Source organism: Lampetra fluviatilis, chromosome 6 (genome assembly GCF_964198595.1).
Source record: "Lampetra fluviatilis chromosome 6, kcLamFluv1.1, whole genome shotgun sequence".
Lineage (NCBI taxonomy): Eukaryota > Metazoa > Chordata > Hyperoartia > Petromyzontiformes > Petromyzontidae > Lampetra > Lampetra fluviatilis.
In genome coordinates this window covers 8,876,038-8,894,579 of record NC_136280.1, presented here as the reverse complement: position 1 = coordinate 8,894,579, position 18,542 = coordinate 8,876,038, and the positions used below count along the sequence as shown (strand labels likewise).

Here is an 18,542-nt window from a genome sequence, read left to right as displayed (position 1 = left end):
GTGTAGTGACACTTTGTAGATGGGCTAGGCTAGGAGGTGTAGTGACACTCTGTAGATGGGCTAGGCTAGGAGGTGTAGTGACACTGTGTAAACGGGCTAGGCTAGGTGTAGTGACACTTTGTAGATGGGCTAGGCTAGGAGGTGTAGTGACACTGTGTAAATGGGCTAGGCTAGGTGTAGTGACACTTTGTAGATGGGCTAGGCTAGGAGGTGTAGTGACACTGTGTAAATGGGCTAGGCTAGGAGGTGTAGTGACACTGTGTAAATGGGCTAGGCTAGGAGGTGTAGTAACACTGTGTAAATGGGCTAGGCTAGGTGTAGTGACACTTTGTAGATGGGCTAGGCTAGGAGGTGTAGTGACACTGTGTAAATGGGCTAGGCTAGGTGTAGTGACACTTTGTAGATGGGCTAGGCTAGGAGGTGTAGTGACACTGTGTAAATGGGCTAGGCTAGGAGGTGTAGTGACACTGTGTAAATGGGCTAGGCTAGGTGTAGTGACACTTTGTAGATGGGCTAGGCTAGGAGGTGTAGTGACACTGTGTAAATGGGCTAGGCTAGGTGTAGTGACACTTTGTAGATGGGCTAGGCTAGGAGTTGTAGTGACACTCTGTAAATGGGCTAGGCTAGGAGGTGTAGTGACACTCTGTAGATGGGCTAGGCTAGGAGTTGTAGTGACACTGTGTAAATGGGCTAGGCTAGGAGGTGTAGTGACACTTTGTAGATGGGCTAGGCTAGGAGGTGTAGTGACACTCTGTAGATGGGCTAGGCTAGGAGTTGGAGTGACACTCTGTAGATGGGCTAGGCTAGGAGTTGTAGTGACACTGTGTAAATGGGCTAGGCTAGGAGGTGATAGTGACACTTTGTAGATGGGCTAGGCTAGGAGTTGGAGTGACACTCTGTAGATGGGCTAGGCTAGGAGGTGTAGTGACACTGTGTAGATGGGCTAGGCTAGGAGTTGTAGTGACACTGTGTAGATGGGCTAGGTTAGGAGTTGAAGTAATTCTGCAGATGGGCTAGTCGCCCCATGATGTCCGAGTACCCATAATGAAAGCTCGCCTATTAATGCACTCGCAAGGCCGGGTGGAAAACAAAAACAGCCGAGCAGCGCTCCGAACGCCTTTGCGCGAGTGTAGCTAATGGCTTGGGCAAAGAGGCGACCAAGAATGTCATTATCGCGCGCACCTCGCGTGGGAGCTCCCCCCCCCTCCAACCCCGCCGCAAAGTACCTGCACAGCAGAAAAGAACATCGCCAGGCCCACGCCGCCGTCACAGAGCTGTGCACCGCACGCTATCGAGGCGTCGTTGGCAAATTGTCCGATTAGTTGTTGCTGTTGTTTTTGCTGCTGCTGCTGCTGCTGTAAGAATGAGCCCACGCCTCCATCATCGCCAACAAAGGGCGGATATCTCCGTTGAGCCATTGAGCCGGCTAAGCGATTCCCATCAGCCCCCGGGAGCCGACTCGAACCAAGCCGCACTCACCAGCGTGGTCAAAGTGCCGTCGAAAAACCCCCCACGGCCGACACAGCAACGCAAGGGAGGCCTTCATCCAGCAGTCGATTGACGCTCCATAAAGCAAAATTGTCCATGATACAGGGTTTTTTTTGGGTTAGATGGTGTAAATATATAATTGTGTCGGTAAACCCGCCAACACCCGACACAGCCAACTAGTAAGGGTTGTCACGTAAACAGGACGTGGCCAATTCGTCACTAGTACAGCACTAGTGTGTAGTGTATAGTGTAGTGTATAGTGTAGTGTAAGGTGCAGTGTATAGTGTAGTGTATAGTGTAGTGTATAGTAGTGTATAGTGTAGTGTATAGTGTAGTGTATAGTAGTGTATAGTGTGTCGTTTATAGTGTAGTGTATAGTGTAGTGTATAGTAGTGTATAGTGTAGTATACTAGTACAGCACACCGGTGTGTTGGAGAGCCAAGCCACAGCATTTACAATCTGAGTACGACGTTTCGCCAGTAATTACAACTAGCTTCAGCAGGCGACAGCCAGATTTGTGGAGAAGTCGCGAAAGCCTACGCGTTAAACCCATCAAAATGATATTGCGTTTATATGGCATTGTATGTACGTGTGTGTGTGTGTTGAACTTCTTTCACACCGTACGTAGCCGGCCATGCTCGTCACACTCGGAGAGAACGGGAGTATTTATTTAATAATGGGAAAAGAGGCAGGCAGAAGGAAAATAAGTCTTGACGAGGGGCAGATCAATCTTGGCTTAAAGCTTTCGTGACTGCAGGGATTCATATTATTTGGGTCTTTCGGTAAAGTCACGTAGATAGGTTCAAATAAAATAGCAAAGAATAACTTTTAAAAACAACGACGTTTCGATCGCAACACAAGCGCTCGTCTCTGCTGATGACGATTGCTTGTGTCGCGATCGAAACGTTGTTTTTTTGGTTATTTTTTGTTATTTTCTTTGAACCTATCTACGTGACTTTACCGAAAGACCCAAAGAATATGAGGGGGGCAGTTAGTCGACAGCACGGATGGCTGGGGGGACGGGAGCTCGGGGGGGGGGGGTAGCAGCGTAGGAGAATGAGCGACCTCCAACGGAGCCATGGCACAGAGAGAAAGAGAGAGAGAGAGAGCGCGTCCGAGATTCGTAGAAACGAACCACACGCGAATCTCACATCGCCAGCACCTTGCACTTGTGGCAAGGCAGACGGAAAATCCAGACTGAGTGGAGCTGGCGGGCGAGCGGGGACCGATAAAGATTTCGCCAGACGGAATGAAAGTGTCCCGAGCCTAGGGACGCAACAACTCACACTCACCCGAGATTCAATGAATTTTGGATCCCCAAATCTGGACCGCGATTCAATTCGAAGGGTTGATTTGTGTCGTCGTCGTCGTTCAGCCTCGCTTGTACAGTGCTGTCTTCCCCACTTTGACACTGGCACACAATGTGCATCTCATTTACATAGAGTGCAAGAAAACCAATTTGCACTACGTGCGTTGTTCGTTGCGTGCATGCAGACGGTAAAGAAATTAATTTCATCAACTCAATTGAAGCGTGGGTGTCAAGCGCGCACTGCGCTCATAACGCGGCGACCTGAGTTCTATCCCCGGTCACAGCGAACGTCAGTGGCGAGTGATTAACCAGAACCGGTCTGGTGTCTCTCTCGCTGGTCACCAATCCGCACTGACCAGCGCGGTGAAGTATGGTCAAATAACCCTTTATCGTCGACATGGCGTGCAGTGACCTTCGTGTAGCAGAGAACTGACAAAAGGCTGTAAATTATGATAGAAATGATTAGTTTCACGTAATCGATGCATCATTGGGTGGCCAAGTGGTTTATGAGTGAGCGAGCGAATGTGTGGGACAGGAGTCAGTGGGGTGTGGGGGGGGGGAGACCGACACGGCGGGGCTGGGGATTGATGGGCGGTGGGAAGTGTGGAGGAGATGAGAGGGGACCAGAGGGGAAGAGTGGACAGCGTCACGGAGCAGGCGGAAGGGGGTTGGGAGGCAAGAGGCAAGGAAGGGGTCACGGGTCACGGTGTGGGGGTGACCTCTCACCGGTCGTAGAGGACGTCCTCTTGGCACATGCACACGATGATGTATCCGGACGCACTGGCCATCAGAGCCTGCACCACGGACACCAGCCTGGGCACAACAACAACAACAACAAGGGCATCATCATCATCATCAACATTGTAACCATCGATTTAAAGCTTTCGTGACTGCAGGGATTCATCTTCTTGGTTCTTTCGGTAAAGTCACGTAGAAGGGAAATAATACTGCAGCTACATACTATTAACATTCCTTCCCGTTATTAATGCTACCCCTATCCCCTCCCTTTGATGCTGCTAATCCTGCATAATGCACGGGCATAATATGACTTTGAAACCCCCCGCCCACCTCCTACGCATTTCACAAGTAGTGACTAATCCCATATCTGCATTTCCCATAAATATACTAAATTCCTCTTGATATGCAAATTATTTTGTCAAGACGCTCTTCCCCCGCCAACCCAGCTTAAATATACGCTCCAAGCCTGGGGTGTTTCATTCAGACGCTGTCTTCCCGACAGACCTGTTCTTCACCTGAGGACGGCTGCTTGCGTTGTGGCCGAAACGTCGTGAGAATTATTTTATTATGTTTTCTTTTTTTTCTTTTATTATTTCCCTTCTACGTGACTTTACCGAAAGAACCAAGAACATTGTAACCATCATCATCATCATTATCATTGTCGTCCATCATTGCCAATATCATCATCCTCATCACCATCACTGTTGTTATTCTCTATCGCCGTCGTCATCGTCATTATAACCGCGCCCACGGAACGGTCCCGCACTCTCTTACAGCCGTTCTTAAAGTGCACGCTTTCGGATCCAAATTTCGACAAAATCTCCGGTAACAAAAACAAATGTTGTTCCAATCATGCACCAGCGCATAAGCGAACTCACCAGTTTGTCATTACTACGGCCTCATACCCCAGCGCTGCACTGTTCACTGAATTTCGATTTAAAGCTTTCGTGACTGCAGGGATTCATCTTCTTGGTTCTTTCGGTAAAGTCACGTAGAATGGAAATAATAAAATAATAACAATAAAACATAATACAATAATTCTCACGACGTTTCGGCCACAACGCAAGCAGCCGTCCTCAGGTGTAGAACAGGTCCGTCTTCTTGACAGACCTGTTCAACACCTGTATTATTTCCATTCTACGTGACTTTACCGAAATAACCAAGAAGATGTTCACTGAATGTCCAGGTCCCTGGCAGATTGGAGTGGGTGGCACCACTGGCAAGTAACTGGTAATCCACGGCCATAGTGAGGATGACGTCACGGTGGGCGAGATGTTAACTACCTCGCCTGGTACACAGGAGGTTGTGGGTTCGATATTTGTAGTTTGCGTGTCTCTTTCCCTGTGGACGTGCGGATTTTGTTTTACCGGTCCTCGGGTTTTTTCCCCTCCACATTTAGAAACACGCGTTTAGAGTGTTTGGCTGCTGTGCATTTCCAAACACAAAGCCACTTAGTTGAGTTATCGCGTGTGGCCTAGTCGATGAAAAACAAGAGCTTTACCTGGTAAAATTAAAAAAACAGTTTGGTATACTGGGTGTGGTGTGCCTGTTGCGGATATTATTTTTCCGGGACACGGACGGTGACAGACCCAACTGAAATGAAGTCGTGTTGCTTGTAACAGAAACATTTGAGAAACATAGTCAGAAAGGCTACGAACGAGCGGGCGGCTCCTTGGTCCATTTATCTCGCGATGGGGCAGAAAGCGCAGAGAAGGCGGCAGACAGCCAGACACCTGGCGCCAGCAGTTGCCGGAAATATGTCTCTGACGTTTTGGGCAATGGTCCTTCTTCAGCGAAGAGTGAAAGAGGGCAAGAGAGATGCACCGTGGGTCCATGGGAAAAAAAACACTTGGGAAGTCTTAATAAAAGTGCGAAATGTTTTTGATAACCTTTTGACATTTTAAGGGATGTTAATAACCACGTTCGTCTCGGGGGGAAGAATCTGCAACCCCCCCCCCCCCCCCCATTAGACCAGCATCTCGAGATGGTTCACGTTTGGACAATTTAGAAACAGCGGAGTTCTATCGAACGGGGGATATTGCGTTAATGTCCGCTGACAAAGGAGCGGTTCAGAATTGACATGAGCAGTTTCCTATGAATAGACAATGATCAAATAGCCACGAAGATGCGCACTGCGGAGATGGAGAGAAGAGGTAGGCACCACACGCCTCTGATGGGATGGCGACGGTTTAGTGGGGCGTTCATCCAGCAGTGGATTGATCATAGCTGATGATGATGATGACGATCAAACAAACCCTGATTATAGAGTAAAATATAGTAGTAGGTTTTTACCCTTTAAACTGGTACAAAAACTGACACCTTTATACAAGGCATCATGTTTGCAATAACCACAACACAAGCAGTCAAAATGCAAACAAAAAGAAACAACTCTGATGATGATAATGATATGCACTGTCCTTGAAGTTGATTGGTCCACACCCGAGACAGCTTTTCTTAGAGCCTAGTCTCCATTGGTGTTGGGCCAGATGACGCCAAAAGGCGCATCATCAGAGTTGTTTCTTTTTGTTTGCACTTTGACTGCTTGTGTTGTGGTTATTGCAAACATGATGCCTTGTATAAAGGTGTCAGTTTTTGTACCAGTTTAAAGGACAAAAACCTACTACTATATTTTGCCACTGGTAAAGGAGGTCTCATAGTATAGAGTAAAAATTAACACAAACCCAGTTTAAATGGGGGCGCCACGGTGGCGAGATGTCAATTCCCTCGCCTGGTATACAGGAGGTCGTGGGTTCGACACTGACGCCTGTATATTTGGAGTTTGCATGTTCTCCCCGTGGTCGCGTGGATTTTTATCCGGGTCCTCCATCCACATTTAGACACATGCGTTTCGAGTATTTCGCTGCTACAAATGTCTACGTAATAAGCCACTTCGTTGGGCTTTCATTTGTGGCCAGGTCGCTTATGAAAAAGAACCATATAGCTCATTGGACCATACCTGGCAAAAAACCAAAAGTTGTTTAATTAATTTTAATTAAAAAAACATTAGAATGCAGAGCAGCATCGTTATGTCGATGTCGCGTCTGCCTGTGTGAAGCCAAACCTAATGATCTTTCGCATCCGAATATTGTTGTGCTGTAAAGGGCCGTCCATAAATGACGTCAAGCGATTTTGGACGATTTTTGACCCCCCCCCCTCGTCACACGGCGTCACAAAAAGCCAGACCCCCCCCCTCAAATATGACGTCACAAAGCTCTGCCCCCCCCCCCAAACCATATTTCCATTTTGAAAATAAAACACGCTTCAAATCGCTTTAAACTATTGTCATTGTAGTGCGTATTTAATATGGGCTGCACTCTGCTGTTGTAGGAGTGTTGTTATAACAATCAGCGTTGTTATAACAATTCGATATTTATTTAAAATTGCGCATTTTTACGTGATGTCACATTTCTCAAACACCCCCCCTCCTCCTCGTCACACACCGTCACAAATATCTGACCCTCCCCCCCCGAGGTGCGTGACGTCATTTATGGACGGCCCCTAATGCGCTTCCGGTGATTTGACGATGCACACGCCGATGAGGATCGATACAAGCGGACGGCTGCACCGCAGGGGTTGAGATCCAAGGAGCAATATTTGAAAGCCTCAAGCGGCATTCGTTTCTTTGTCCATCCACTCTCCCCTGCACCCACGACAATTGTTTCGTCGATGGTCACAATTCATCCATAATAGGAGGATTTTGGGGGTGAGATCGCGTAAATATATAAATGCGTCATTAAAACCCGCCACCACCACCCGACACAGCCAACTAGTGAGGGTCGTCACGCAAACAGGACGTGGCCAATTCGTCACTAGTACAGCACTAGTGTGTAGTGTATAGTGTAGTGTATAGTGTAGTGTATAGTGTAGTGTATAGTGTAGTGTATAGTGTACTGTATAGTAGTGTATAGTGTAGTGTATAGTGTAGTGTATAGTGTAGTGTATAGTAGTGTATAGTAGTGTAGTGTATAGTGTAGTGTATAGTGTAGTGTATAGTGTAGTGTATAGTAGTGTATAGTGTAGTGTATAGTAGTGTATAGTAGTGTAGTGTATAGTGTAGTTTATAGTGTAGTGTATAGTGTAGTGTATAGTAGTGTAGTGTATAGTGTAGTTTATAGTGTAGTGTATAGTGTAGTGTATAGTAGTGTATAGTGTAGTGTATAGTAGTGTATAGTAGTGTAGTGTATAGTGTAGTGTATAGTGTAGTGTATAGTAGTGTAGTGTATAGTGTAGTGTATAGTGTAGTGTATAGTGTAGTGCAGGGGTCCTCAAACTTTTTAAACAGGGGGCCAGTTCACTGTCCCTCAGACCATTGGAGGGCCGGACTATAGTTAAAAAAAACTATGAACAAATTCCTATGCACACTGCATATATCTTATTTTGAAGTGAAGAAACAAAACGAGAACAAATACAATATTTAAAATGAAGAACAAGTAAAGTTAAATCAACAAACTTGCCAGTATTTCAATGGGAAATATGGGCCTGCTTTTGGCTAATGAGATGGTCAATGTCCGGTTCCATATTTGTCACTGCTAGTCGTAACAAGTGATGCAAGTGTGCATCCGTTAGTCTAGAACTGGTTGGAGATTTCAAATGTTTCATTCTGGAAAAAAGTCTGTTCACAGACATCAGTGCTGCCAAAGATGGTTGCCATTTTGAGTGCATGGTTCCTGAGATGAGGATATGTCTCAGAGGGGAGAGATGCATATAAATTATGAAGGCTGCTTGACTTGAATGCGTCTTTCAGAGTCACAATTATGCAGTTCAGCCAGTTCCATTTGGTAAATTGTATCCACATTTTCAATGTCAATAGAAAATGGGTTACGGAAAAGCTGTATGTCCTGTTCATGGAGATGAAGCTCTTTAAATCTAAATTGGAACTCCTTTTGCAATTTTTCCAGTGAATCCACACATGTTTTGTTTGGGAATGCAACCAATTGTTTTTCCGCTAACAGATTTTGAGTTGTGGGGAGATGGCAGAAGTTTTCCTCCTTCACTTGTTTGATGAGAAGGCCTAATTTTACTTCAAATGCTTTGACATGTGATTGCATATCACAGAGGAGCTTCCCCTTTCCTTGAAGTTGCACATTGAAACTGTTGAGTAGCTCTGTTACATCTGTCAGAAAGGCAAGGTGCCATTTCCATTCTGCATCATTGAGCTCTGGTACTTCTTTGTTTTTTGAAAGCAAAAAAGCTGTAATCTGTGGAAGTAAGTCATAGAAACGTTTCAAAACTCTCCCTCGACTCAGCCAACGGACTTCTGTGTAGTACAGAACATCTTCATAGTCAACATTTAGCTCAGACAGAAATTCCTGAAATTGTCTGTGGTTTAGTGCATGAGCTCTAATGAAGTTAACACAAGATACCACAATTTTCATAACAGAGTCCCACTTCAGTGATTTACTACACAGCGCTTGTTGGTGGATGAGGCAGTGTATGGCTATTGGATGAGAATGGTTATGTTTGTCCATCTCTTGGTTAATGCGAGCAATCACTCCTTTCTTAGACCCCACCATGCTAGGAGCACCATCAGTTGTCACACTGGCTAGTTGAGCCCAGTTCAGCTCCAAACCATGCACAGTTTGGCAAACCTTTTCATAGATATCCTCTCCTGTAGTTGTTCCTTTGATGCTTTGCAGTGCAGCAAGCTCTTCTGTGACTTCGAAATAGTCATTCGTCCCACGAATAAAAATTAGAAGTTGTGCAGAATCACGAACATCATTGCTTTCGTCGAGTGCCAAGGAAAAATAGGAAAGTTTTTTTGTGGAGTTTTGCAAATGCTGATGCAAATTGTCTCCCATTTCTTCAATCCTCCGTGTAATTGTAGGTCCTGAAAGACTCACTGTACTAAATAAATCGGCCTTCTCTGGACACATCTCTTTGGCAACAGAAAGAAGGCATTCTTTAACAAATATCTCCCTCCACGAATGGTCTGCCAGTGCACGCTATTAGCTTGGCAACTTGAAAACTTGCTCGCAGTGATGAAATATGTAGCTGCTTCTGCTTCACAAAAGTATTTTGCTGAGTTGTTAATGTATTTTTCAGTTTTAATATTTTATATTTTCTCACTTCTCCGACCAAACAATCATATTTATATTTATGTTGAGTTTCATAGTGTCGACGTAAATTGTATTCTTTGAACACAGACTATATTCTGGCATATCAGACACACAGCTCTTTCCTTGTACTGCATGAAAAAGTAATCATAAGTCCACTGTTCTTTGAATATCCTACACTCAGAGTCAATTTTTCTCTTTCTTGACATCTTTGTTTCCTAGGGAGTCAAAATTGCTATTAGTAAAATACCTATATATATACAGCGCTACAAAAACAATATACCAGCAATAACTTTGCCCACATAGAGACATACAGACTGCACTGCCCATCAATGCAGTCTGATTGGGGGAACTCCGCTTTTACCCCAGGCTCACACTGGTGCGGGTGCCATTAAAAAGTTAATTACACCTGCAGTTTTGTTCACAGATCGCAGAGCGGTGGGTACAATGAGTGCCCACCGCCGCAGCTCAATCAGTGCTCGCCACCGCAGCCCAATCAGTGCTCACCAGCGCAGCCCAATGAGTGCTCACCAGCGCAGCCCAATGAGTGCTCACCAGCGCAGCCCAATTAGTGCTCACAAGCGGAGCCCAATTAGTGACCATGGGCCGGATAAATGTCCTCGGCGGGCCGCATTTGGCCCGCGGGCCGTAGTTTGAGGACCCCTGGTGTAGTGTATAGTGTAGTATACTAGTACAGCACGCCGGTGTGTTGGAGAGCCAAGCCACAACATTTACAATCCGAGTACGACGTTTCGCCAGTAATTACAACTAGCTTCATCAGGCGACAGCCAGATTTGTGGAGAAGTCCACCTGTTTCGTTCCTTTATATCGAGGCGTAGATGTCTTGACCACTCTTCTGCGCTCTTGCACAATGATGGGGTGGGGGGGAGGCGATTACTGAGGCAACGTGCATGATGCATGTGCATTATGCGAGCCCTTTCAACTTGTCCTTCCTGCCTATTGTGTTTATTATTAAAATAGCCCTATAAATGTGTCGTTTTAACGTTTTAACGACACATTTATATATTTATGCGAACTAACACAAAACAAATCTCTTATGGATGATATTTTGTCGCGAAAGCCTGCGTGTCAGACTGATCACAATTCACTCTGCACACACGTACTGAGGACAGCACTTTGCTCCGCAATGAATACGTTGCTTAAACCGCAATCGTGCAACCACAATGTGCGGCGTTGTTCATTCTTAATAATTTTATGACACGTTATAATAATAAACGTCTCCCATTCCAGGTGCTAAACCAGACTGGGCTCTGCTTTGCTGCCGAGATCCAACACATTCAGGGCCATTCGGTCTTACCACTGATAAAGGAGATGTCTCATAGTGTAAATGCTTAACCCGAGCTCTCAATACTCTGATAGTGCGCTGTCTTTGAGTTGTACGCCTTTTGGCGTCATCTGGTCCAACACCAATGGAGACTAGGCTCTAAGAAAAGCTGTCTCGGGTGTGGACCAATCAACTTCAAGGACAGTGCATATCATTATCATCATCAGAGTTGTTTCTTTTTGTTTGCATTTTGACTGCTTGTGTTGTGGTTATTGCAAACATGATGCCTTGTATAAAGGTGTCAGTTTTTGTACCAGTTGAAAGGGTAAAAACCTATTACTATATTCGGTCTTAAGCCAACAGTCGAAGGCATTGCACGCTATGTCTGCAATGTGTTCAGTGTAATATTGTCTACGTGCACACATTGTGATTATGCTGCTATGGGAGCTGTTGCACTGGTAAGAAAGGTCTCGGTGGCTGCCGCTTTCTTCAGCGAAGAGCGAAAGAGGGCAAGAGAGATGCACCGTGGGGCCATGGAGAAAAAAAACACTTGGGAGATCTTAATAAAAGTGCGAAATGTTTTTGATAACTTTTTGACATTTTAAGGAATGTTAATCACCACGTTCGTCTCGGGGGGAAGAATCTGCAACCCCCCCCCCATTAGCCCAGCATCTCGAGATGGTTCACGTTTGGACAATTTAGAAACAGCGGAGTTCTATCGAACGGGGGATATTGCGTTAATGTCCGCTGACAAAGGAGCGGTTCAGAATTGCCATATGAGCAGTTTCCTATGAATAGACAATGATCAAATAGCCACGAAGATGCGCACTGGGTCAAAGTCTTTCAACGAGGCATTCACGTCACAGCGACGATACCCACGCTTTGCCCCACCACGCGTGATCCATCAAATCTAGCGACAGCAAAAGCACTTATTGCTGGAGTGGACAAACACATGGGCTGATGAATAAATTAGAGGTAAAATAAATCACCCCTACACTCCGGCGATACTATGAGTTGGTATTAGATTCAAGGAGTATGTTATTGTAATATTTACATCTTAGTGACTGTAGCGGCCTCTAATAGCTGGGTTAGAACCCACACGAGCATGCATTTGTTGCTAATCCCGGAGATGAGGGTAGTGTTTCCATCCAGAAGCGAATATGGCTCACGATCAGACATTTTTTGCAGTCAAAATCATTCTCGTGCGGGGATTTGCAAGATTTTTTTGGGGGGGAATTTGTTATTATCATTGTTTAAACAACTTTGTAATTATCTTAATTTGCCTGTGATCCGCATAACTCAATCTCGTTTCTGGACGTGAAAAAGAGCTCATCAGATTCCTCCAGGATCGATATTCTGATCCTGATCATTAAGCCAGCACATAATCCACATCACTCACTCTCTTCACGTGCAGCCCTTTGTCGATTCACTGCCAGATAAAACCCTCCCCTCCACGCTCTATTGGTCGTGGGGGTCGTTGCCCATACTTCACCGTGCTGCTCGGTGTGGGGGTGTTGAATGGAGGGGGAGGGGGGGGCCCGGAACCGGTTCACTTTATACTCACGGCCAGAAATTGAACTCAGGTTGCCAAGTTCACAGCACAGTGTGCGAACCACCCCCGACCCACATCACTCAAAGGCTCGCACTGATCGTTACTCTTCTAGCAAGTCCACACGTCGTATGGCAACACACACGTTGTATGGCAACTCACAGGCATTATGGGGGGGGGGGGCAGGAAGGTCGGCTACCCCCACTGTCACGAGGGGAGACATCCATCTTCTATGCCTCCTCCTTCATGGGCCCTCATTAGCTACTCCTTTTAGTTGCTTCATATTGGACCACCCCAACAGTGTCATGGTACAATGAATGAAATGTTGTCGTCCCTTGTCCAATTTGCCCCCTCTGTATAGTCCAGTGCCTGGGTCTCTCCGGCTCGCGGGCCACGGTGCAGTTGCACCGCCTGCACACTCAACAGCTACCCAGTGCCACGTGACCACCCTCCAACCCTCAAAATCGCTCCCACGCGCTCCACAGCCGTCAGATTCCACACAACCACTGGGGGGGGGGGGCAGTGGGGGAAGGGTGGCACGTGTCCCCCCCAATGATCATTGGGGTTTACTAGTAATAAATCGGCATTTTGCGACCCCCACTGCCACTGTGTAGCATATTATTACGTGCCAGGGACTCTGTGAGATGATAGGACAATAGTCTGAGTCCACAATTGGCAATAAGTAACGGCAAAGCAGTTATAAGTGACTCACAGAATTGTGTGCAGTTGCGTATACAGGACACGACTTCCCTGCTAAAGGCATTCACCTTCGGCGAGCGCGATGCCGATCACACAACGCGGTTCGAATTCGACCCTCGATCGATGGCTGCACCATTGCCGCACACGCGTCGAATAAAAAGCAAGGGACGCGTCCTTACTTACTAACAACTCTTCTATCACCATTGGAACCTCATTTGCCAGTAAAAAATTATGATAATTGGTTTTTTACCCTTCTATCTGGCATCATCTGGTCCAACCCATGTGAGACTAGGCTCTAAGGAAAGCTGTCTCGGGTGTGGACCAATCAACTTCAAGGACAGTGCACATTATCAGAGTTATGTTTTTTGTTTGCATTATGACTGCAGGTATTGTGGTCTATGCAAACATGACTCCTTGTAAAAAATGTGTCAGTTTTGTTGCCAGATGAGAAGGGTAAAAAAACAATTAACAACTCCTCAATCATTTTTCATTGCTGGAGAGGTTGCCCCCCCCCCACGACCTGAAACTCCTGGCTCCGCCATTGCACACAACGCGGATTGCCCTCCACGAGCCTCCACCGCAATTGGCAGGTTGGCCACACACACACTGGCCCTGCGAGAACGTGGTCTGCGAGCGTGGCCGCTGCGATGACCGCCGTGCGATGACCGGTGCCCATCACGCCGCGCTGTCTGGTCGGCACGAGTGCCTTGGTGAGCCACAAACTCGACAACGCACGCGCTCAGCACTCATCTCTGGACGGGCATCACGTGTGATTTTTACAGGTGCCTTCGCTCGCTCTCGCTGTGCAGATTAAATAGATGGAGGGGGCTTCGCTCGTGGGTAGTTCCACCACTATCTCGCGCGTGTGTTTTTAAATCCTTTATATTAAGTTCGCTTGCTTGCTTAGGACCGTGCAAATCTTTCGGTCGTTTTTTAACCCACTTCCCGTGATCCAATCGAGCTGACATTTTCCACACAGACTCGTTGTGCGTGACAATTAATGTTCGTGAAAAAAAATCCAAAATTTTACACTTTTTAGGACAAAAATATAATATTTAATTACCAATTGCTTAATGGTGCAATGCAATGATCTGACCCATAGGTGGCAGCCATCTCAAGCCAGAGGACGAGAGGACTCTAGCCGCCACGCATATAAAGGATTTATAGTGGAAAACTTTGTTTTTACGGGTTATACTTATTTTCATTGTTAGATCTGGGATGCTCAGCTGCTCCCCCCGTGCGATGTGAAGTTCGTTTTGTTGTTGACCCAGGTGGACCTTGTAACGGAGACTCGGGGTCTCAGTGGGTTCTCACCTGGGCTGGATCTCACCCAGCTTCATTAAGGCTATGTGATGATTCAACCACTCTCCCTGTAGTAATAGGTGTTTACCCTTTCAACTGGTATAAAAACTGACACCTTTATACAAGGCATCATGTTTGCAATAACCACAGCACAAGCAGTCAAAATGCAAACAAAAAGAAACAACTCTGATGATACGCCTTTTGGCGTCATCTGGTTCAACACCAATGGAGACTAGGCTCTAAGAAAAGCTGTCTCGGGTGTGGACCAATCAACTTCAAGGACAGTGCATATCATTATCATCGCCAGAGTTGTTTCTTTTTGTTTGCATTTCGACCGCTTGTGTTGTGGTTATTGCAAACACGATGCCTTGTATAAAGGTGTCAGTTTGTGTACCAATTGAAAGGGTAAAAACCTATTACTATATTTTGCCACCGGTAAAGGAGATGTTTCATAGTGTAAACACTCTCTCTGTCTCTCGCAGTTCCACACATTTGCGTAATTCGAGGTCACGTTTCGATTCCAGAACCGACGATCGTTTTACATTGCGGCAAACTTAGACACCTCCTGCTAATTAGACACCTCCTGCTAATTAGACACCTCCTACTAATTAGACACCTCCTGCTTAACACGTGGCAGGCTTTCGCGACCAATATTGTTCATAATCAACGATTTTTGGGTTTAGATCGCGTTATTTATAAATGTGTCGTAACCCTCCACCACCCGACACGGCCAATCAGTAAAAAAAGTGTCACGTTGACAAAAGACAAATAGTTCACTGCTTTAACCCCACACCGGTGTGTTGAAGCGTGAAACCACAACATTTACAATTTGAGTACGACGCAATTACCAGCGAAACGTCGTACTCAAATTGTAAATGTTGTGGTTTCACGCTTCAACACACCGGTGGGCTAAAGCAGTGAACTATTTGTCTTTTGTCAACGTGACACTTTTTTACTGATTGGCCGTGTCGGGTGGTGGAGGGTTACGACACATTTATAAATAACGCGATATAAACCCCAAAAACGTTGATTATTAGACACCTCCTGCTAGCGCGTGTTCCACGTGAACTCGGTACATGGACACGTGCACGATTTAGTTTGTACGGAGCAGACACTTCAAAGATGCAGGCCATCATCAGTATAATTGTGAGTTGCTTGTGCACTCGGGCGTTGTGTGGTGTGTCAACCAATTGGGGCTGTAATTATTCAGATATAACTAATATGTCATCCTCCGTGAAAAGTGAGACGATACATAATCAGACAATACACCGCCTTCCCATATCTGTCTCTCCACATGAATACATTATTTTATTTTTCACATCCCATCATCCACACGGGTTTTCTGAGAGTGCATAGTCAGTCTTTATTTAGACTGGAGGAATCTGAATTTTGATTTAAAGCTTTTGCGACTGCAGTGATTCATAGTCTTGGTTCTTTCGGTAAAGTCACGTAGGACATGATGCATGTGCATTATGCGAGGCCTTTGAAGTTGTCCTTCCTGTCTATTGTGTTAATTATTCAAATAGAACCAAGAATTTGGAGGAATCTGATTAACTATAACGCTCTTTCGCACAGATGTGCAATAGGGATGGGTCAGCAAGTTGCATACACAATTCCAAAAAATGATACCAAGAGTAAGACATAAGGAAGTTGCGTAACCACTCGCTTCTAGCATGGAAGAATACATTATGGTCGTACATAAATTTGAGCAGATTTGTCAAAATCAAATATAAGCTTGGGCAAGGCATCAAAACAGCAATAACATCAATCGAAGACCAGCAGCAGTGGTTCAACACAAGCGAACCTGTGGGGTCCGTTTCGACATTCAGTCTCATCAGCAGGGGACTCAGGCTGATTATTTGGATGAGTTTAATTATTTGGATGAGTTTAATAAGAGAGAAACTGACCTTTTCATCCACACTGCTTCGTGTTTGGTGTCACAACAATGACACGAATCACAAGCGAGCCACAATTCAGCCGGGCTTGTCTAATTTGTGAACTGCCCTTGTTTTCTCGACCGTTTAGTCGTGTAAACGATTTTTGATTCTCGAGCCAACCAACGATTTGCGTGCATCAAATGGCACCGAGAGTTGACAGCTCTCTGCTTCGTGTACAAAACGGAATGGAACTAGAAATATACTTTTTTTTATTTTGCCAGGTAAGGCCCACTGAGCGAGAAGCGACCTGACCACAAATGATAGCTCAACGAAGTGGCTTATCATGTGGAAATGTACAGCAGCGAAATACTCGACACGCATGTGTCTAAATGTTGATGGAGGACCCGGAGAAAAATCCACGCGACCACGGGGAGGACACGCAAATTCCAAATATACAGCAGCAGCCGTCAGGGTCGATATCGAACCAACGACCTCCTGTATACCAGGCGAGGTTGTTAAAATATCTACGGGAAGCGAGACGAAAACTTCAAATTTACAGTAGGCGTCAGGGTCGGGATCGAACCCACGCCCTCCTGTATACCAGGCGAGGGAGTTAACATCTCTGCATCCCTAGCTCCACTAAGAACTCCCTACTCCCACCCGAGCTCTCACAGTCACCTCGCCGAATCCCAGAAGCGCATTAGCTCTTGTCAATGTACAACATTGATCGTGCTGTTTATCGCTGTCCGCTTGACGTCTTGGGCCTCTGAAGCCGGTGCTGGGCAACTGTGTTCTAATAACTCAAAACACAGCGATTGTCGACAAGCTCGGCTCGGCCCAGTGTCCACCACGACGCGATCAAGATCCCATCGCGACGACGAGGATGATGTTGATGATGATGTTGATAATGTTGATGATTATGATGACGATGTTGATAATGTTGATAATGTTGATGATTATGATGATAATGATGTTGATAATGTTGATGATTATGATGACGATGTTGATAATGATAATGTTGATAATGTTGATGATTATGATGATGATGATGTAGATGATGATGTTGATAATGTTGATGATTATGATGACGATGTTGATAATTATGATGTTGATAATGTTGATGATTATGATGACGATGTTGATAATGTTGATGATTATGATGATGATGTTGATAATGTTGATGATTATGATGACGATGTTGATAATGATAATGTTGATAATGTTGATGATTATGATGATGTAGATGATGATGTTGATAATGTTGATGATTATGATGACGATGTTGATAATTATGATGTTGATAATGTTGATGATTATGATGATTATGTTCATGATGATGTTGATAATGTTGATGATTATGATGACGATGTTGATAATGATGTTGATAATGTTGATGATGTTGATGATGATGATGTAGATGATGATGTTGATAATGTTGATGATTATGATGACGATGTTGATAATTATGATGTTGATAATGTTGATGATTATGATGATTATGTTCATGATGATGTTGATAATGTTGCTGATTATGATGACGATGTTGATAATGATGATGTTGATAATGTTGATGATGTTGATGATGATGTTCATGACGATGATGTTGATGGTGTTTATAATGATGATGTTGATGATTATGATGACGATGTTAATGACGTTGATTATGATGTTCATGATGATGTTGATAATGTTGATGATTATGATGACGATGTTGATGATGTTGATTATGTTGTTTATGGTGATGATGATGCTGCTGATGATGTTTATAATGCTGTTGATAATTTTCATAATGATGTTGATGATTTTCATGATAATGCTGTTGATAATTTTCATGATAATGATGCTAATGATTTTCATGATAATGATGTTCATGATTTTCATGGTAATGATGTTGATGCCAGCTGCGGGCTCGGGTTCGCTCCACGGCACGTGCGCTCTCGCGCTGAGCCGCTTACCCCGCAGCGGTAATCTGTGCTCATCCCCGCGTGGTTATTTCGGGAAGGGGGGGGGGAGTCCATGAGCTCCCTTACAAAAACCAGAGACGCGGTGGAGGAGCCGGAGGAGAAGCGACCGCGCGCTGGCTATGGTCACTCGACCAAGACCATCGTCCAGTCTCGGCATCAGCGCGGCTTGTTTACGAGCCGGAGGAGGTGGGGGGGGGTGTCCCACGCACGAGCGATGAGGGAGAGCGACCGCTTTGTCCACACCTGAAGCGAGTGGTTACGCAACGACGCAATGGAAC

The 18,542-nt window shown here is 45.3% G+C and overlaps 1 protein-coding gene across 1 annotated transcript in view; it reads right to left on the bottom strand.

Annotated features, from left to right (window-relative positions):
• Positions 1-18,542, bottom strand: part of TLCD3B (TLC domain containing 3B) — a 65,736-nt gene that overhangs the window by 42,515 nt on the left and 4,679 nt on the right. Inside the window, exon 3 of the mRNA XM_078857706.1 lies at positions 3,524-3,610. Coding sequence (XP_078713832.1) covers positions 3,524-3,610 — 87 coding nt within the window. The remainder of the gene's footprint in view (positions 1-3,523; positions 3,611-18,542) is intronic.